Source organism: Aspergillus costaricaensis (genome assembly GCF_003184835.1).
Source record: "Aspergillus costaricaensis CBS 115574 unplaced genomic scaffold BO79scaffold_1, whole genome shotgun sequence".
NCBI lineage: Eukaryota > Fungi > Ascomycota > Eurotiomycetes > Eurotiales > Aspergillaceae > Aspergillus > Aspergillus costaricensis.
The window spans coordinates 2,199,687-2,218,992 of record NW_020291801.1 but is presented as its reverse complement, the minus strand read 5'-3'; the positions used below and the strand labels follow the sequence as shown (position 1 = coordinate 2,218,992).

At 49.5% G+C, this 19,306-nt stretch overlaps 7 protein-coding genes across 7 annotated transcripts; 3 read left to right on the top strand and 4 right to left on the bottom strand.

Annotated features, from left to right (window-relative positions):
* Positions 1-1,914: 1,914 nt before the first annotated feature.
* Positions 1,915-2,708, bottom strand: derA (putative ER-associated proteolytic system protein Der1; the record flags this gene model as incomplete). The annotated part of the gene is made up of 2 exons (XM_025683191.1): positions 1,915-2,466; positions 2,520-2,708. The coding sequence occupies 2 exons, from the start codon at positions 2,706-2,708 to the stop codon at positions 1,915-1,917; spliced, it is 741 nt and encodes a 246-aa protein (XP_025545577.1).
* A 673-nt stretch (positions 2,709-3,381) lies between these two features.
* BO79DRAFT_134743 (histone H3 family protein) lies at positions 3,382-4,026 on the top strand (the record flags this gene model as incomplete). The annotated part of the gene is made up of 2 exons (XM_025678027.1): positions 3,382-3,592; positions 3,680-4,026. 2 exons carry the CDS (start codon positions 3,382-3,384, stop codon positions 4,024-4,026), a joined length of 558 nt encoding a protein of 185 aa, XP_025545576.1.
* Positions 4,027-4,700: 674 nt separating this feature from the next.
* Positions 4,701-9,915, bottom strand: BO79DRAFT_234369 (uncharacterized protein; the record flags this gene model as incomplete). The annotated part of the gene is made up of 8 exons (XM_025684365.1): positions 4,701-5,946; positions 6,017-6,669; positions 6,718-6,833; positions 6,897-6,914; positions 6,969-7,079; positions 7,146-8,172; positions 8,423-8,477; positions 8,715-9,915. The coding sequence occupies 8 exons, from the start codon at positions 9,913-9,915 to the stop codon at positions 5,105-5,107; spliced, it is 4,023 nt and encodes a 1,340-aa protein (XP_025545575.1). The 3' UTR covers positions 4,701-5,104.
* Positions 9,916-10,914: 999 nt separating this feature from the next.
* BO79DRAFT_283968 (putative hydrolase, alpha/beta fold family) lies at positions 10,915-12,641 on the top strand (the record flags this gene model as incomplete). The annotated part of the gene is made up of 6 exons (XM_025688200.1): positions 10,915-11,699; positions 11,750-11,910; positions 11,966-12,046; positions 12,105-12,228; positions 12,278-12,406; positions 12,456-12,641. Coding segments are annotated over 6 exons (1,466 nt in total), but the record flags the coding sequence as incomplete, so codon positions are not given.
* A 69-nt stretch (positions 12,642-12,710) lies between these two features.
* loc1 lies at positions 12,711-13,739 on the bottom strand. The gene is made up of 3 exons (XM_025685182.1): positions 13,253-13,739; positions 13,038-13,187; positions 12,711-12,951 (listed from the first exon to the last, which is right to left on the bottom strand). The coding sequence occupies exons 1-3, from the start codon at positions 13,538-13,540 to the stop codon at positions 12,820-12,822; spliced, it is 570 nt and encodes a 189-aa protein (XP_025545573.1). The 5' UTR covers positions 13,541-13,739; the 3' UTR covers positions 12,711-12,819.
* Positions 13,740-13,897: 158 nt separating this feature from the next.
* On the top strand, positions 13,898-14,956 carry BO79DRAFT_163808 (putative NADH-ubiquinone oxidoreductase B14 subunit). Its single transcript, XM_025679157.1, has 4 exons — positions 13,898-14,049; positions 14,165-14,226; positions 14,432-14,578; positions 14,700-14,956. The coding sequence occupies exons 1-4, from the start codon at positions 14,007-14,009 to the stop codon at positions 14,817-14,819; spliced, it is 372 nt and encodes a 123-aa protein (XP_025545572.1). The 5' UTR covers positions 13,898-14,006; the 3' UTR covers positions 14,820-14,956.
* Positions 14,957-15,276: 320 nt separating this feature from the next.
* BO79DRAFT_185565 (DNA-directed RNA polymerase core subunit RPC19) lies at positions 15,277-16,359 on the bottom strand. Its single transcript, XM_025680408.1, has 5 exons — positions 16,230-16,359; positions 15,978-16,125; positions 15,810-15,901; positions 15,656-15,732; positions 15,277-15,580 (listed from the first exon to the last, which is right to left on the bottom strand). Exons 2-5 carry the CDS (start codon positions 16,086-16,088, stop codon positions 15,447-15,449), a joined length of 414 nt encoding a protein of 137 aa, XP_025545571.1. The 5' UTR covers positions 16,089-16,125; positions 16,230-16,359; the 3' UTR covers positions 15,277-15,446.
* Positions 16,360-19,306: the final 2,947 nt, after the last annotated feature.

Sequence of the window (19,306 nt, the reverse complement as noted above, 5' to 3'; positions counted from 1 at the left end):
GACACATCCAATCAGACCTTTCAACATATCCAGATTGGCGCAATAAAGGAACCGATCTTGACTGAGTGGCTGGCTTTCCATGTTTAGGTCCACTAGAAGAGGAGAAAATAACTAGGTAGGGAATGGAATGCATGGCAACGACCCGCGGTTGTCGAGTCGCATGTTCCTTTGTGCCAGATCCTGGTTTGTCGATGGCAGCAGGAGTTAGTGATGTGCTAACATTTATCTGTTTCTTGTGGTGTGTTTCAACCGACCAGAAACGAGCCCCGGTGGTTCCCTGTTTGTCCCCTGTTTGTCCCCTGTTTGTCCCCTGTTTGTCCCCTGTTTGTCCCCTGTTTGTCCCCTGTTTGGGCTTCCGCGTACTCGTACTCGGCTTCCTATCTGCCTCTTCTCTCTCATAATCCAATCAAAATGTTGACTGATTCGTTCCAAGAATAGAATACCTAAGTAATAGTACTAACCTTTCACAAAGACTAAGGACAAATCATGAGTCCATCAAAAGAAACCACCCATTCCATCTCACCAATCTGCTTACACGCAGGCAGACGAGGGGCCTAACCTCGCCCAGCCCTCATCTACTACTAACATCCACCACCTCCTCCAAATTTAGTGAATGACCTACCTACCTACCTACTTATCTTGCTAATCAGAACCGTTTCGGACCTTTCATCCAATAAACACACAAGTGTATGTGTATCTAGGGGATATGCACCATCAAGGACCCCTGCCCCGTGGTTGATTTGTTCATGTCAATCACCCCCCACTCTCACCCGATGATCTGTAAGTGGGATGAGGTCAGAGCATGCTTTAATCCCGCACTGTATACTCCGTATAGTAGATAGCGAGGCTTCATGCTGAGAAAATTAAGACTGTATTATCTTTGATCGGCCCAAGGCGTCATTCTCCATCGTATTGATCAACGCCCGGGCGAAGTAGTAGTCCTGAAGCCACGGTAACTATACCAGCTGTGCTACATAACCAACACGGGTAGATAGAGATAAATCCAGATCAACCCTAATAGATCAAACCATACGATACAGTAGCCGATAGAATGGCCAGGGTCCAAGATCCTAGCAAACAACAAGTCTGTATGGCATTGATTAAAAGTGGGAAGAGGCAGCAGCAATTAAGAAAGTAAAGAAAGCGACATTAGGATAGACATTATTGCGGAGAATTTACCCCAAACTTCGAGCTTGCTTGCACACCCTGGATCGACACGTGGGCCGCTCTCTCCCCCTCCTTCCCTCCCTCCCTTTCAGGCAATTGGAATGCTAGGTACTACGGTATTCCTACTGCATATAGGAGGAGGCAGCCTCATGCGTCCATGCGTTCACACGAACCACCTCCCTTGCCCCTCCTGTAAATTGTTATCAGGTTTGAAATATGGTTTGGGTATATTCATTGAACTACTAGCTGATTGATCGCCATGATGATTAGTCTGTCTCTCTTACGAAGACGCCTATTACTAACACTCGCAGACTGAGCGCCCGCTATGACCTTCATGATACCTCTCTCTTCCTTCCTTTCTTCCACATCTTCCCCACAAGTGATTCCAACTCCTTCACTGGTTGGCGGAATATGTTTGTTGTTCTGTCTCTCGGATGTCGATACTCGGGATTCTGATAGCCTTTGCGACATTTCTGGTAGGAGGTCAGAGCGCAACCAGCCACGGCAGCGTGGGGTAGATAAAATGACTCTCCCTGGACAAGACAAGACAAGCCACACGATAAGAAGTTCGCCAGATTTGCCGCCGTGGCCCTTGCTTATATCCCGACAGTATTATGTTCTCATGCTCTGCGCGTGTCGGAGCGAGCTGTCGGCAGTACATGCGTATATGCTGACGTTTCCAGAGCGATTGCGCGGACGATTCTCAGATCGCCATGTAACAATGCCTAGCGGGTGCACGCAAATAGCTCACCGAACTTCGGGTGCAGCAGCAGCGGCGAAGTCCCCGTTGACGTTGGCCGCGTCGGTGCCTCGTTCTGCAGGCCCGGACTCAAACAGACGCACCCACCACATAGGGGGATCGAAAGGACGGTGGCCACCGTGAAGCGAAGGGTAGACGTCATTAAAGAAGTACCAGACGTGGCCGACGACAACGCCGCAGATTTCGTCCTTGGGCACGATGCCGTGGACGACCAGGCTGAATGCCATCAGGACCCAGGGGAGGTATGGGGCTGTGAAGACCAGCATTCCCAGGAAGCTGAGGCGAGTTTCCGGGTTGCGACGACTCCAGATGTAGACCAGACTGGAAGAGAGGGCCGTGCCCAAGAAGGGAAGCGAGAGAAATGGCGAGAGAACGAGGAGAGAGGCCATGGCGTAGAACAGAAGCCACGAGAAGTGGGCCGGCGATCGCCCCGACGATTCCTCCAAGAGGCGCGAGTATCGCTGCAAGAAGAACACATGGAATAGTAAGTCGAGATTGAGTGGTCCGAAGTATAGGAAGGTCGTCAATAGACGCCAATACTATGCGATGGTTAGCCGCATGGTTCGTCTACTTCATACTAGCTGCGACGCACCTGAGACTTGACATAGACTGCGCGGAAGCTATAAAAAAGCTGAAATGGGGTGAGGACGTGACATTGAACCAAGACTGAAGTGGCAACGGTGGCTGCTGTCCACCATCGAGTCACAGGGGGCATTTCATAGAACCATTGCTCCAGCGGGAACTGGCCAGCCTGCCCGCCGTTACCCCAGATGGCGGCCATAATCGAGGATGGATAGATAAAGTTGCGAACGTTGCGATTAGACTTAGCGAGAGGAGGCTATTCGGTTGGCGGATACGATGCGATAAGCGAAATAGCGAGGATGCAGACAGTTGTCTTTTGGCGGTTAAGAACTCGAGAAGACGGGGCAAGTATGATCGATAAGGGGATGATGTCGAATCACCAACTAAATAATTGCCAGTTTACTTCCGCCGTAATCGCCGAGCTCCAGCTGGCCTTTTGGCCTCAGGTGTCACCTGTCACTCCCCCCGGCGCATATGTCACGTGTCGCTCCCGCGCGCTTCGACGCCTCCAAGACGCGCCTCGCACGCGTTCGGACAGGAATTCGGATGGCTGGGGATTCCATCACTTCATAGTCCGTTCGGCCTCCCGGATGGGTCCCTCTCGCATGCAAATTCATCCCTGACAATCCCTCCTCCGCGGTTATCGCCTTGCAGCTTATTTCTCAAGCGTGGCACTCAATCGCACCTAGAGTTCATTATACAAAGCCTCAGGCCGCCGGAGGACGATCTCGCGCACCACTTTACACCACCGAACTCCCAAGTGTCATTGACTCGCCCGGTGCGAAGGAGCTCCAGAAAGCTACCCCTCTTTCGCCCCTCTCGTCTTGAACACCGAACCGGTCAATTGCTCGCCAAGCACTAAGGAAGTCAACATGCCTCCCAAGACAGGCGGTCGCGGTCGCGGTCGCAAGAGCGTTACGGCGGCGCCGCGACAATCAACAGCTGGCGACCGTGCTGCCGCAAGCTCCTCAACAGCAGCTACAACGGCCTCGCCGGCGGCCAAGAAAGTGCGCAAATCCACTGGAGCGACTAGGGGAGGGAAAAGGCCTGCTGGAAAGGCACCCAGAGAGTCCGATGTTCAGCGTGCGTACCCTCTCCCACAAACTTCAGTTCAGATCTCACTCTCTGCTCCGCTCTCTCTTGAAGAATGAGAAATTGACATCCTCGCAGCTGGTGACCCCACACCACAAGGACGTGTACGCCGCTACAAGCCCGGAACCGTGGCTCTCAAGGAGATCCGCAAGTACCAGCGCTCGTACGATCTGCTTATCCAAAAGCTTCCTTTCGCTCGGCTGGTCCGCGAGGTCGCGCTTGACCTCCTCCCTTCAGAAGTTGGCGCCGAGCTGCGGTGGCAGTCGCATGCGATCCAAGCGCTCCAGGAAGCAGCCGAAGCTTTCCTTGTACATCTCTTCGAGGACACCAACCTCTGTGCGATTCACGCCAAGCGCGTGACCATCATGCAGAAAGATATCCAACTTGCTCGACGCATCCGTGGTGTCTGGGGTGGTTTGGGCTAAACGTCACACCAATAAATACCCCTTCTATCAATCAAAAAGGAGAAGAAGAAGTCCAAAGAAAAAGAGAGAAATCGAAACAAAACGCCCATGAACAAAAGCCAGTTTCTTGTCCACCATCTACCTACTCTACCTCACCACCTCTCTGATTTCATCTCTTTCTCTCTCTATCTTCTCTCCTTTCCAACTTTGTTATAATCTAACAGTGGGGAAATCTCGTTAATCATCTTTTCTTTTTTGCTGCCACTTGGTGTTGTATAGGGTCGCAGGCGTATGGAAAGGTTACGGGGTCTTAAGGCGAACCGCGGGGTCATTTCTTTCTTTGTTGTTTTTTGAAGCCGTTGTTTGATGCTGTTACAAACTTTCCTACCGATTTTGATCTCACCTACCTTACCTACCTCTTGATTTGATTAACTGTTGACTCAACGCCGTTTGACAACCGGCTCTGTCACGTGTGCGTGTATAACAACACAACTACCAACCATTTATGTCCGTTGAATCGAACATGAAACGTGTACTATCATTCTATTCCATCCATCTCATATATGGCCAGACAGACTGGATCGATCATCCTATGCATGTCAATCCATCATCAATGAATGTATCTGGAGATGTCTGATCTTATAGATCAAATACCGAATATCTAATTGTCACCTGAAACCGGGATCTTATTGTATCAACTATTTATTTCCACATATAGATGAATGACTCACACGCGCGCACTCCCTTTTATCAATGTCATCACATGACGCCAAACACCCTAATAACAACCAACCCCCCACAGCCCCAGACAGATAGAGCAGCAGATAAGACACATGGATAGAACAGCCCTAACATGGTATCATGAACTGAACTTCAGCCGTAAACACCACACTACAGAGATATAGAAAGCAAGAATATAAGAAAACGATATGGAAGGGGGGCAGAGGTCATAAGAAAAGGGGGTCGGAAATGTAGAAAAGAGGTATGGTAGAAATTACAAAAAAGGTGGGCTAAATAGCAAGTCAAGCAACCGCCACTACCAACAAGTAGTAGAAAGGAGGAAGAAGAAAGTAAAGGACCAAGGTAAAGCCTGCATCCATCATACAGGCCTCTTCAAAGCAGACGGCAATCCCATCATTACGCGATGACCTTCTTCCCGTACGCCTTTGGCCTCCTCGTTCTTTCCTTGACGTTCTAGCGTTTCGGCTAGCATTTCGTCGGTGACACTGACCCAGAGCCGGTCGTTTGCTTTCTTAGCCATGGCGCGGCCCGCTCGGGCACTCTTCTCGGCTTGTTCGCCGACGACGCCGCGGAAGTATTTCCAGCTCATAAAGGTTAGGGTCATGCAGGTGATTTGGCTGTTGCTGATTGCCGTGGCGGATTGGAGGGCTTGTTGTAGGTATTGCTTCGTTTGGATCGTGGACTCAGTCTGGACGGTGGCGCAGACCAGGTAGTATGCTGCTTGGATGTACTTGTTGGGACTGCCAGTGCAGAAGGATTCCACAGTAGATAAGACGGCGGGTAGGTGGGAGTGAGAGGGATGGGTGGGATCGCGGAGAATGAGGACGGTGTTGAGAGCGGCGAGAATAGCGATGTCGCGGCGTGGCTCATTGCGCGCCGTCTTGCTGAAGCTCGTGGATAATGAGAGAAGAGGGGATTGAAAGGCGTTCAGAGCTGCGGTGAGGTCGCCGGTTGCTTGCGCAATAGCACCAGTAGCATACTCCATTAGGCACTCAACGGTATCTGGGAGCTGGTCGCCAAGCTCCTGACCTTCTTCTTGAAGTTCCTTCAATGTTTTGCTGGCTAGCTCCCAATCTGTGCGACCGCAAGCAAGGAAAACCTGCTGAACGAGCAGGTTGCAGTAGAGAATCCTGCGCCACTGAACGCGTCTGTTCGCATTAACCACCGATTCTGTGATCTCTTGTGGCGCCTTGAAACTTCCTGTGACAATACCGTCAATAACACATTTGAGAAGAATTGAGATGACCTTCGCCAAATCAGGTGTACTAACCCTTTAACATACGAGTGCCCTCCTGCAAGAACTTCTCTGCCTTACGTCCATCATACGAGTTTTTGCAACTCAGTGTGATCGAACTGAGGAAGTAGCAAAGCGCGTAGAGATCGTGCTGAGGTAGCCAATTAAAGCTTAACAGCAGCGTGCCACTCTGGACCTGGAGGATGTCCCCGGTGTCAATGGAAGACGGTCCGGCCGACTTGCCATTCAATGGGATTGAGAATGATCCATCGCTGCGCCAATTCGAGTCGTTTAAGCGTTCGTCCATCAAATCTTGCAGCATCTTCAGCTTTTGCGATGATTGATTGATGTCGTATTCAAGTAGACTGCAGCAAATATCGACAATTTGAACTAGAGTCGTTAGCTGTGGGATATGTCGGAGCTCGTCGTTGAGTTGGTGACTCCGCGCTACTGCTACTGCACGCTGGGCTTGCTCGACCGAGTCAAACCCGGATCCTTGCTGAAGGTGCGCTAGAGCTTCGATTATCGCAGACATGGCTGAGACAGCCCTATCGCCATTGCGGCTGGCCATGGTGGAAATCTTGTGAAGGTGTTGCAGTGCCGACACCGAATCTTGATGGGCTGATGAGGAAAGTGAAAGAGACACTCGAAGAAAACGAAAAGCGTATTCCCAGGCGGAGTGGCGATACCTAATGAGTTCAGTAAAAAATTGATATAATGGCGTCAACGGTACATACGCTTCGACATCTTGAATCATCCCATCAACAGCTTTCAGCGAGGCTTTTGGATTCGTTTTGTACAGCATTCGCGCCAACAGATGCTGCATGCTATACTTCAGATCAAGCATCCGATTCTGCGTTTATTAGTACCTCGTTATCGCAATAGCTCCACGAATGGAAAAGATGAAAGAACTCACCCTTTCGCAAAGGTCAATCTATACAACAAAGTTAGCAAAAGCAACAAGATGTAGGGCAGGAATGAAACGTACACCTTTGCTTAATGCTGTCTCCGCTTCAAGGTCGTTCTCCGTTTCCTCGAACAATATACGGGCATAACGTAATCGGACTAGAGCTTCAACCCGGGGCTGAAGCCGCCAGTTCTGCGCCACATTAATCAGCATCACCGCAACATGCGTTCGCGTAAAGGATCAAGAGTCCCAGCGTACCTTGAGAACAGCTTCCAAGCAACCAAGACCTGTAGCAACTAATTTGTAATACTCGTCCATCTCCATCTCCCGTCTTAACAAGGCTACCAACGTGCCATGACTGTGGGCAGCATTCAGATACTCATCAGCCATGGCCAACAGCAGCACTTGATAGTCGATCGGCGCGCCTGCTGATTTTTGTGTAGGTTTTTGGCCAGTTTGTCGCTGCGCTTGCTTTTTGGGGGGAGGACGCTGGATTTTCTGCTGTACTTCTGGGGTAGGAGCTGGGATTAACACCTGTACAGGCTTAGGGGATGGTGCCGGGGGAGTTTGAGCGACAGGTTTGGCCGCGGCTGGCTTAACGGGGACGGGTTTGGCAGCAACCGGTTTAGCAGCAGGAGCAGGGGCAGGAGACGCAGCCGCGGCCGCGACCGCAGGGGCAGCAGCAGCGGGAGTCGGCACTTGAACTGAGGGCGTAGTGGATGTAGGTTGAGGGTAATTGTTGGGGGTTTGATTCGCTTGGTTTAGATCCGGGGCGGCATAGTACGTGGATTGGGCGGGGGCAGAAGTAGGGAGGACTGGGGAGCGGCTGTTGCCTGCAACAGACACCGCTGGTTGTGCGGCATATTGAGACGGACTATTGGTGAACTGAGGAGGCGAGGTAGAAGCAAGTGGTGGTGGGTTGAACAGATCCGACGGATTGACATATTGCTGTTGCGGCTGCTGCTGGGGTGGAGGCTGTTGAGGTGGTGGTGGTGGAGGAGGAGGTTGCTGTTGTTGCGGCGGCTGCGGGTTATAAGTCTGCGCGTAAGCAGGATACGCCGGGATCATGACCTGGGGATAGACCACCGGCTTCCCATATTGATATGGCGAAGCGCTCGCGTTGACATTGTTGTTGTACAGTAGCTGCTGCGGGTGGATGGTCTGCTGGTGATGCGGCAGATTGGGGGGTTGCTGCATATACTGCGAAGGATATGGGCCGTTATGGGGTGGTGGGTAGCTCATCGCCCCAGGACGCAGACAATGCTCATCAATCCACTGCGCTCTGCTATTCCCGGGAAGTATATATAGCGAGACGACGAGGATGCTTCTAAATTTCGGGAATGACTCTCTATCTTTCTTGTTCTTCTGGATCGCGCCGCCTTTTCCGTTTCCGCGTCGGGTCGGAGAAACCCCCGGGCGGTCAGGTGAGGCGCGATCAGGTGAGTTCTACCATCCATGGCTTGATTGCTACATGGACATTACTCCAGTACTTTACTCAGTAGACGGAACAACCCGTGTTAGCTGAATATCTGGACTATCCATTCTTTCGAAAATGCATACAGATTGTTATATCATGTGCATTGTATGGGTCTTTCCGTTGACACCCTCTCTAGCTTAACTATACTATACTAATTATATCCCGAACCCTTTCCCTCTATAACAAACAAGCCCAACACCACCCTGAATCAATAATCGAGCCATTATACACCCTTACTACCCAAGCTATTCAACCCCCAGGAGTCCTTGCATAACGCCGAAACCAGGTCCATCCAGAACGCATCACACACAATGAGATTCGTGACTACAGCAACCAACCCTAAATCATACTGATCGAGGTATACAGCTGATTCATCGACTGATCCTGTATAGCGGGATTGAGGATATTCATCTCCAAAGACGGGGCTTCTTCCAGAGGTGGATGTTCTCGGATCGTCCACGGGCATAGCTCACTGCAGTTTGCGACGTCTATCAGATTCTCCGCGGGATGGATTCGCTGCGCTGCCCATGTCTGATCTGGTACAGGCCCCGATCCTCCCAAGCACCTTTCAGTATAGAAATGGTATGTTGCTTGTCCCGTTTCATCGTCCACTCGACATGGCTGTTTGCGAGGACACCTGAGTGAGGCACTGCATGTATTACATACGGATATTCGCTTGCAGGACGCGCACTGGTTGTCATAAAGGCGACAGAGAGTCGTCTGGCAGACACTCGAAAGCCATAAGTCAACGGACCGGTGAGCACATCCAAATCGCGGCGTCATATGCTCCTCTTTGCCGAGCTGGCCGGAACCCGTGCGCAAGCGGTATTCTGTCTTGATCTTCAATTGGTCTTCGTCGTCCAGCTCAGGGTAGATTTCAATATCTAGCTGCGTCGATCCGTAGTCCTCAGTGCAACTATGCCAGCAGAAACGCTGCTGCTTCATCCCGGAACCAAACTGGATCGCCAAATCCGTGATCGTTTTTCGCCGTACCCTCAAGAGTTCGACAAGCTCCACCTTATCCTGGAAGGTCAACTTCTTGCAAGGACACAGGTCTACTATGCCTGCCGAACTTCCTAGGTTGCATGATCTATCCTCGGACTTTCGTTTCAGCTCTCGCGCGGGAAAGAAGCTCCGCGGGTGGAGTTTCAAGCATCGAGAACATGCCCGCCACCTATTATCTTCTAGCAAGTTTATAAATTGCCAACGTGGTGTGACGAAATTGTGTCCATTTCGGTAGTGGTGGAAAAGCGGTGCAAAGTCTCGACTGAAATGGAGGGGTTTGGCGCCTAGGGTAGCACCGCATATCGAGTAGAGGCGTTTACAGGTCAGCGCCAGACATGCCTCGGGCAGCACAGACAGGTGAGAAATGATTTCCAGGAGCAGCTCTGTCGGTAGCGCAAGGAGATAGCAGTTGGTAATGGTGTCGTTATCGCCGGCTTTTCCTTCAAACTGGGTTTTCGCCCAGCGATTCATCTTTGCGATGGACCTTAATCGTTCCCCAGCACGGCGGAAACTAGATCCCATATCAACCGGCAGATCGGACCTCATTTCGTCGGTCGTGGCAGACTGTATCGTCTGTGTGTAAGTAACAAGAAATTAAGGTATATGTGCTGTGATCTATAGTCAAGAATTCAACAAGGACTCAGAAGATGAGAGAATACCAGCCCGTTTTCTGCTGGGTTTGGGGCATCATGGTGTCCTAGAACATATAAAGGACAGCGAGCCACATGACAAAATAAGTTGTCAAGAGAAAGACGGGAGAGAGGGCCTTTTGACCTTCAAGAAGTAACCTTCGCAAAGGTTGTAGATTCGCACGCAAACGGAGCACGCGCCGGGGTCACAGCGTAGTAGAGGCCGTCAGGATTACATACAACAAAATGGGCCTTTCCGTTGGACCAAAGAGCAAAAGGCCGATTGTTTGATCAAGCTTCTTATTGGCGACTGTATCCAAACAGTCTACGGATCTAGACTGTTATCGTATCAGTCCGTAGGAAGGGTTTCGCCCGACTGGGGAACGGCTAAGGAAGTCTATGATGCTATCGGATCAAGGCCTACACTGAGCTTCCGCATCCGGGCCTGTGTTTACCGCATCGATCTTGCAGCGACCCGCAAAACCACCCTTGAAGAATGTTCATGCTTCTAAAAATTCAGCAGTCTGTTGCGACACCGTTTTCCGGGACAGCACGACCAGATGGGGGATGAAAGATGCAACATCAAGTGACGTCGAGATCTGGGAGGGTGTTCATCGTGTGGAGGGTGCCTCATGATCCTCCCCGCTGAGTCATTCAGTACTGCTGACTGATCGGCGCGATAACGATAAGGTCCTGTCCCGATAAGCACATCAGATGAGCCTTACTGGATGAGGCAATCAAGCCGAGGCATTAATCAAGATCGATGGGTCTTTTTCCATCCCATCTTTCACTGTTCGGTGTCGCCTGTGGTTCCCGTTTCCCCTTTTTAGACCTGCAGGTGATTATAGCGTGCTATCTAGTGCATGTTCTTTAGAATCTTCTTTTTTGGCGTTGCACTTCATCCAGATCCGGTTCTCCATGTCATTCGTTGACACCCCCCTCAGCCTACTAAGCACATTCTCCATACCGCTTCTTGTGGCGGGCCTGCTGGGAATGGGCCTGCTCTCATGGATCCGCCCTAATGGCCGGATCACATACTATCATGCGAAAGATAATAATCTCCTACTGGCCACAAAGGCGGGAAAGTCTAGATCCCAGGCGCAAGTGACTCTGGCAGACCTCTGTCGCACTGCCACTCCGAAGACGTGCCAGCTGAACCCCTTCCTTTTCAATGGTCATCTTCAGACTGCCTGGACGACCGCGAAGTTTGATAATGTTCCGGTGCACTACAAGCGCTGGATGTTCGAGGCTGAGAGCCCGATGTTGTCTGGGCACTTTGCGATAGACTTCGTGGTAGATCCGTATGAGCCGCCCAGCGACGCTCATGCGACTGATAGCGAGAGAAAATATACTCAGCCGTCAGGGCTACCCGAACGGACGTCATTCTTCTCGGAGAATGAATTCGCTGCGCTTCCCTCGGACGACACCAAGCCTATGCTCGTGGTTCTCCATGGCCTAAGCGGCGGATCACATGAACTTTATCTGCGCCATGTGATTGCACCTCTTATCAAGGATCAGACCTGGGAAGCTTGTGTCGTCAACTCCAGAGGCTGCTCGCAAACCAAGATTACGACTGGTGTGCTTTACAATGCTCGTGCTACCTGGGACATTCGTCAGGCTGTCAAATGGCTACGGAAGACTTTTCCGAATCGCCCCTTGTTTGGAATTGGTTTCTCGCTCGGCGCGAACATTCTTGCTAATGTAAGTCTATGTCAGGCACAAGTAACTAGGATTGACTGACGTGATCGCAGTACTTGGGCGAGGAGGGCGATGCCTGCGAGTTGAAGGCCGCGGTACTCTGTGCTAGCCCTTGGAACCTCGAAATTGGCTCCCTAAACCTGCAAAGCACCTTGATTGGTCGCGAGGTCTATAGTAAGATAATGGGTACGAGCATGAAGGATCTGTTCGAACGGTAGGTGAAATTTACCTAATCATTGGTCTTTCTGCATCTGACTCGAGACCATCAGGCACGTGGAGCAGGTCTCCAAGAACCCGCGAATTGACGTTGACGAGGTGAGGAATATTACCTATTTGCATGAGTTCGACCGGTAAGTATCACTACAAGCATATTTGCGTCTGCATGGTTTTAACGTTAGACACGAATAGGGCTTTGCAATGTGCGTCGTGGGGCTACCCTACTGAAGGAGCATACTATCGCGATGCTTCTTCTACCGATGCTATGCTCGGTATTCGTATTCCATTCTTTGTTATACAAGCCGAAGACGACCCGGTGAGTCCAGGTTCTCGGACGTGAACATCCGTATACTAACCGATAGCAGATTGCCTGTGCTGCCGCACTGCCATTCCAGGAGATGACGCAAACCCCGTACGGTGTGATGATGACTACCTCTTGGGGTGGACATCTTGGCTGGTTTGAGCTTGGAGGAGGGAGGTGGTTTGTGAAGCCGGTATGTGAAAGCTACCTGCCAGTTGTCTATTTACATCTAACTGTTCCAGGTGGCGAATTTCCTTAACCTCATGGCGAAGGAGGTCGACCTTACCGTGCCGTTCAAGGTTGAGGATCCCGAGAAGATTCCCGGTCATCTTGCCCACCATACGGGTCCCGAAAAGGACGCAGATACGGCACCAAAGCCGAAATTCATTCCTGCGCAACGCAAGCTCGACCTGCAAATCAGGCCCTAGTCAACAAATATTGCATAACCGAACTGCTCCCATTGATAGGATCAGTGCTTCAATTGGAGAGATGCTCATCATGTGTCATGCACGCCATGGTTTCGGAAGACATAGACCAGTATAACGCCAGAGACCCATCTAACTACATAGACCCGGTATAGACAGAATTACTTTTGTACATAGAATTTCAAGCAAACGCAACACTCTTCTTTTTTCCTTTTGACTTTGAAGACGACTCCTTGCTGGGCGCTTCATCCTTCGTTTCGCTGGAGCCACCCTTGTGCTTGCGTTTTTGACGGATGGACTGCTTTGCTTCCTCCTGTTCGGATCAAACCAATTAGCAACCCTCAAATCATTGCAGTCCTTCAACAGGACAACTGGGAAATGAAAAGCATGTATACGCACCAGCTTAGACTTCTTCTGCGCCTGTCTAGCCTCTGCCTCCTTTCTCTTAGCCTCACGGATCTCCTCCAACTGACGAGCCTTCATCATCTTGGATTCGATCTGTCCTTCCTTCTCGGCGTTGACCATGGCGAGGATGGTCATCATTCCCTCCTATTGCAACATTGTTAGTCGATGCGACAGTCATACAACGGCCTAGAAATGGACGATATACGTACCGCATCGTCAACGAAAGTCTTGCCCTTCTTCTTACCCTTGGGCTTCACCACACCAACAGGGGTGATCGCATTCAGCTTGGGCAGTCCCAGTTCCTCCTCGGTATATTCTCTCTTCTTCGTCTTCTTCAACAAACTAGACTCCGTGCGCGCCTTCGCCTTGACTTCCTTGGGCGGCGGGCGCTTGGCGCCTTTCTTGTTCACTTTCGATGCGGACGAGAGGGGCTTGCTCTTCTTTCCGTCACTCTTGTTCGAGGCCTTGCCAGCGGCGGGGCCCTTAGTCGGCGCCATTGCTTCGATTTAAGTCTGCGTGTCGGGATTGATGATATGGAGGGTATCGAAAGAGGGAGACGAGAAAATCTGGATTGTCGCCTGCGATGGTGGGGGAGCGGGAGAACCAGCCAAAAAAATCCAGTCGCCTAAATAGCACAAATATCACGGACCTCAGATATACCCAAAATCAAGTAAATAAACCGAATCCAAGTCGAAGAAAAGAATTGGAACGAATGAAGCCCCGGACCCTCCAAGATCACGCCTCCGAAAGAGAAATTTTTTGAAACAGGCAGGCGGTGAGCCGCAACCCGGGAAGTGCAGGACCTCCACCACTTCGATCTCCTCGCATCGTCACCTTAAGGTTGGTCCGTCGAACTTCCCTTCCTTTTCCCCATTCGCTCTCCCTCCCCCCACCGTCGTCTTTCTCTCCCCTCTCATCCCAGGTGTGCCATTGTCGAGCCTCACCACCAGGCCGCTGTTCAAGATGACCATCAACCCGACCTTCCTTGCTCAGCGCACGCGCTCCTGTACGTTTTCCCCTACCTCCCAGGACTCGGTTGTCCCGACCAAGTCCGACCCTTTAGAAATTGCCGCGACGTCAATGGCCGGAATCCCGAGCTGACCTTTTCTCGCCTTGTGTAGCTGCCAACTGGGGTGATGCGAAGCACCGTGTCCTCAAGTCTTACAGAGAATGGCTTAGAGCGGTCAGTGATCCTTATACTCGATAATACCTATGCTCCATCACCTATTCCCGTTCATCAATGGCCTGGCGTTCCCGGTGTGGTCGTCCGTCGACCCTCCGCGTCTACCAGACAGACCCTGCGACGGACCATAACCTCAACCTCGATGACTACTATTCTACGAGAAACATCCAGACTAACATGACTTCATTCAATTGCGATAATATAGTCCCCCGAGATTCAGACTATGTACTCTCTGAACCTCCCCGTCTCCGCTATCCGTACGAAGATCCGCCAGGAATTCGAGAAGCACCGCTACGTCAACCAGCTGAACGTTGTTGATGTGCTGTTGTACCAGAGCCACGCTGAGTTCCAGGTGAGTTATGAGGATTGGGCAGCCTAGCGATGCTCAATTGCTGCCATTGATACAATCTACATCAATTAATTGAGTTTCACATATTATGGTATGGATAATGTGTACTGACCAATATCAATAGGAAACCCTCAACTACTGGAAGCAGCTGTCGCATGTCATGAAGTACTTCCGCCCAGAGGAGGACCCCGGTGCTCGGCTACCTCCCAACTTCATCTCGGGCTTCTTGGAAGGCCGCAATTGAAATTGTGAAATTATTATCACCCACCATCATCTCTTTTTATCTCCTTTATACTCCTGGTATCCCTTAGCATTGAAAGTTCTCTGACGGCTGCGAACGCTGATAGAGAGTGTGTGAGTGTTATGTAAATATTGTCTGACTACATGATGTTTTTTGAATCATTCGAGGTTGCTTGTGTAGTAAGCGTGTAGACTGTATTTGAATGCCTTGCGGTCCGTATGAGAAAGATCTACTGTAGGCTTTTGGACTGTTTGATACGAACAGCCGACGAATACATTCATACAGGGTTAACACCAGCAAGTGTCAACAGAGCCCAGACCACATAATCAACCCACATATCTATGAGCATATAGTAGTACTGTAGTAGATGCTATGGTATCCCTCACTCCATCCACCCCCCGAAACCACAGCACCTTACCCACCCACCCAATAAATACATCCCATCTAACCACCCCCAAAGAATAAAGAAAAGTAAAGTAAAGTAAAAAAAAAGAAGGAAAAGGTATAACTTTTCTACACACACAACGCCATCAATCCCATCAAATAGCAAATCATAACACACACACAGAGAGAGCATCAAAGCCGATAACCACCCAAAAGTCTATAATATGTATAAGAAAAAGTATATGCTTAAGCCTCCATGCGATCCGCCTGCGCAGCATTAAAGTCATCCCGAGCAGTGGTGAACTTATCCGTAACGACATCACAGAGGTCCATTAGAGTGTCGAGACCTTTTTCGAGGGCTTCGACGGCGGTGGTTGTTTCTGTCAATCACAGTCAATATCAATTATCTTCAATCTATCTCAACCCTATGGGAGGTAGGGAGGGGGTTTACTAACCATAAGTCTGAATCCGAAGGTTCATCTTCGTCTCGGAAGGATGGGGGATAGTGTAACCGCAGAATTCGACTTCGGGGCTATAACCCAAAAAAACCGCTCCGTTAGCACATGATCCAACATAGCAGTGTTATTGAAAGGGGGGTTGTGTACGCACTTCTTCATAATCGCATATCGCAGCGCATTGCCCAGAGTGTGACCCTCTCCCTCGAATTGGAATGAAGCTGCGGTGTCGGATGAGCCGGGCAACTATTATCCCATTCATCAGATGTTAGCATGCGGTCGGGAGTTATTCATAATATCAGTGTATGAAGTGTGTACGTACGACAACAATGCGCTTCTCGTCCAGCTCGAGGACGTCGGTCTGCTCTTCCTGGGGCGCGGAGGCGTCCAGCATGGACTGGTCTTGTTCTTCGGAGTGGACGGAGGCGGGCATTTTGAATGCAATTATAGAGAGGTTTGAGGTACTGGTCCTGCGGATCTGGTTAGCGCATTGTCTGGTATGTTGTCGTTCGTTCGAGGTGTATACTGAGGGGGTGGTTGTGATTCTCGAGGGGAGAGCGGAGGAGAGAAGTACTTAGTGGCGGGACACACGAGTCACGAATGCGGGATATCTTAGAGTAACAGAGTCCAGAGGATAGTATATTCCCGGCTAAAAGTGAATAGGAAATCAAATGAGTCGTATGCGTCAAGTTTCGCAAATCACCAGACGCTTAATTGCTCATGAGGAGAAAAATGCGAAAAACGGTTTATCGATATCTCACCGCCTTCGGAGGAGGAGGGCATATCCTTACCGCCTGCCTTATTTATTTGATGTATGCTGCTGCTGCGATGTATGTTTGCCTTTGATTGGATCTATTGAAATCTACATCTTCACGAGTGCTACTAACTATCTCTACTCATAAATGACCTGTCTTTTGTAGGAGTTGCAAGCTGACTAGTCTGTAGCAGAAGCTAACGCACAGCATATCCTATTCAAGCACTCTGCATGACTTATATCCAACGGCAGGATACGTACATACACGCCGTACACTGCGTGAACGAACGCTCTTCTCGGCCGTGTGCGACACTGGGTACGAAATAGTATCTAGTAGTTAGCTTCTATTCATCGTCAGGTTACTTCAAATCATCTGCATAAATATAGCAATCCGGATTGTGTCAAACATCGGGCACACGGTATGATCTACCACTATGCATACCCTTGTGCTACTGTGGCTTGATGTTATTCCCCCCTTCTTCTCTCCGTAGCTTGTCTTTTTTTCTTTGCAGAATTGAGCTTTGCTTGCATAGCAGCTACAGAGTAGTGCCGGTGCGGTGCTACTGTGGTTTTTTTCCGGATGGATGGATGGATGATGGATGGATGGATACTGCAAGTAACCGACCAAGTAGGCGACTATTTGACTAATCCTTACTGGAGATGAGTCTTATGTCGCTGGACATACAGTAGTAGTGTTATTAGATCGGTCTTATTTTATGAATGACTTGGTTTGTGTTGGTACGGAGGAGATAGAATGCTCCGGAGAGCTGGGTTCAACTGATTATCGTTAAATTCCATAAATATGTATGCCATGGGGCAGTTGAGTGCAATTAATGTCCGCACCAGGGAATATTTTAGTGCAACGCTGTCACCTACATAAACCCAACTACTAAAGTGGTAGTAGTAATACGGTGTAATTATTCTTAATCTTCCCCAATCAATAGTTCAGTTCGTTAGTACATAGGAGTAATACGTTAATCCTCCGTAGTAGCCAAGTAAGTACGCGACCGGGACCAGGCGACATACATACATGCTAAACAGTAAACACAAACTGATAACCACGTACTAATTTAATTACTACTATTATTGACAATGGCTTATTACGATCGACCAGATGCTATATCGCTTCCCTTTGGGGAGCACGCCCCCTCTTTTCCATTTCTTCCCACATGGAAGAACCAATATTAGCAACAGGGGGGGGGGCCGTGCAGAGGCAACGCCGTTGAGACTAGACTCGGGCTTGAGGAAGGCTTAACACGGGGTGCTAATAAAATTAATAACATTATTAACTATTGCCATCTGGCAATTTAAATCAATCAATCAATCTGTCAATCAGTCAACACCGACCGTGTTTATGACACACAGTTTTGATAACGTGAGGATGCAACCGTTCAAGATTTCGGGGAGTAATCATACTTGGATATTAAACTATTGCCTTGGCAGTGTAGATAGCTGGGTTCGCTACTGCAGGTATGGAGCTTCGGTTGTTAGGTAGTACGTAGATAGATTGTTGTGTTGATAGTAAGTAGTATAGTACTATGCTCGGATTCGGACTCGGAGTCGGTTGTTACTTGGTTGTTGTGGATGATGTCGTGATAGATGAGTGACGAAATGGATGGCGCGTACGGGAAGTTCTTTGATTTGGTGTTGATTAGGAGGTCGGATACTTCTGTTTGCCGAATGTCCATTTGCTCCATCGCTAATAGTAGGAGTGTCTACTCCGTACTAAGTACTCCATAGTTGGAGACATCTATCGGCGGGATGTTGTACTGTGTATATTGAAGATGGAGTATACTATTTACCTACCGGGTCGGTTAATCCTCGAACAATCCCCTTCCTTGCACATGGAAGTAGTGTTCAATAATAAACGCTCATTTCGCATATGTAGGGTAGGGCAGGGTACATAGAGGAACTCCCGTGTGTAGTACTACTACGGAAAGATAAATGGGTGGTCCTCGTTTCGAGTGACCACACGCGATAATCTATCTCGTACTCTTCCGGTGGGAGAGAAACAATATACATACAGAGTAGTAGTATCCACACCGTGTCCATGTTTGATACATAAATAGTATCCACGAAATCGGGATCTCAGCTTGCCGAGCAAGCCACAACGATCAAATACACCGACCCTCCTGGAAATAATAAAATCTTTCAACAGGTTGACCATGAACATGTTAAGTTGGTAGACCCTTTGTGATATGACAATCCATGGTACCACTTCAGCAGGTCAATAATTTCTGGAGACGGCAAGGCCGGACCCATAAACTAGTGGTTCATCAAGACTGGATGGCAAGGCCGTTCCTTAATCTTATTTGCAAGGAGCACACGTGGGCCCGCCAGGCCGAGGTTGGAACTTGGGAACTTATACTGAAGTAGACTAACGAGTTAAAGTAAAAATAGGAGAGGAGGAGGAGGAGGAGGTTATGCGAGGGTGCGGACTTGTATTGTTTTTTAACACATTGCACAATGAAGATTTACTGTACTTTCATCTGGATAGTCGTATGCATTGCTTGCCAGCTAGGTATTTCAACTACTCACTTTTTCCCGGTGATTTAGTTAGTAGATACTACTAAGTATCTAGTAGTAAGCCGGATCTCACTAGTCGTGATCCCCGGGTTAATGAGGCGGTCCCGTTTAATATTAAAAATGACTTTACCTCGTGGAGTGGGAAATGAGGGGAGAAGAGATCGGCCCTAATGATTGGCTCTCGCAAACGGGCTTATCCGCAGATGATTTCGGGCCTTAATTAGGAAGGTCTGTAAATATTCAGTTCATGGAAGTAATCCATTATGTCAACTCCCATCATCGGTACCTTGGAACGAGTTGTTGAGGATAGATAGATACATACTATCTACTAAGCCATCAGCGAGTACTGCTGCAAATAAAATTGTCAGATC

Excerpts from the sequence above, each read along its gene's own strand:
- loc1 (XM_025685182.1), bottom strand. The coding sequence starts at position 13,540 with ATGGCGCCGACTAAGGGCCCCGCCGCTGGCAAGGCCTCGAACAAGAGT. Across the intron at positions 13,188-13,252 it reads AGACTTTCGTTGACGATGCG|GAGGGAATGATGACCATCCT; the intron begins GTACGTATATCG and ends ATGTTGCAATAG. Across the intron at positions 12,952-13,037 it reads CGCAGAAGAAGTCTAAGCTG|GAGGAAGCAAAGCAGTCCAT; the intron begins GTGCGTATACAT and ends TGATCCGAACAG.
- BO79DRAFT_185565 (XM_025680408.1), bottom strand. The coding sequence starts at position 16,088 with ATGCCCGCCTCCGTCCACTCCGAAGAACAAGACCAGTCCATGCTGGAC. Across the intron at positions 15,902-15,977 it reads ACGAGAAGCGCATTGTTGTC|TTGCCCGGCTCATCCGACAC; the intron begins GTACGTACACAC and ends ATGGGATAATAG. Across the intron at positions 15,581-15,655 it reads CCTTCGGATTCAGACTTATG|AAACAACCACCGCCGTCGAA; the intron begins GTTAGTAAACCC and ends TGTGATTGACAG.
- BO79DRAFT_163808 (XM_025679157.1), top strand. The coding sequence starts at position 14,007 with ATGACCATCAACCCGACCTTCCTTGCTCAGCGCACGCGCTCCT. Across the intron at positions 14,050-14,164 it reads TGCTCAGCGCACGCGCTCCT|CTGCCAACTGGGGTGATGCG; the intron begins GTACGTTTTCCC and ends CGCCTTGTGTAG. Across the intron at positions 14,227-14,431 it reads ACAGAGAATGGCTTAGAGCG|TCCCCCGAGATTCAGACTAT; the intron begins GTCAGTGATCCT and ends GCGATAATATAG.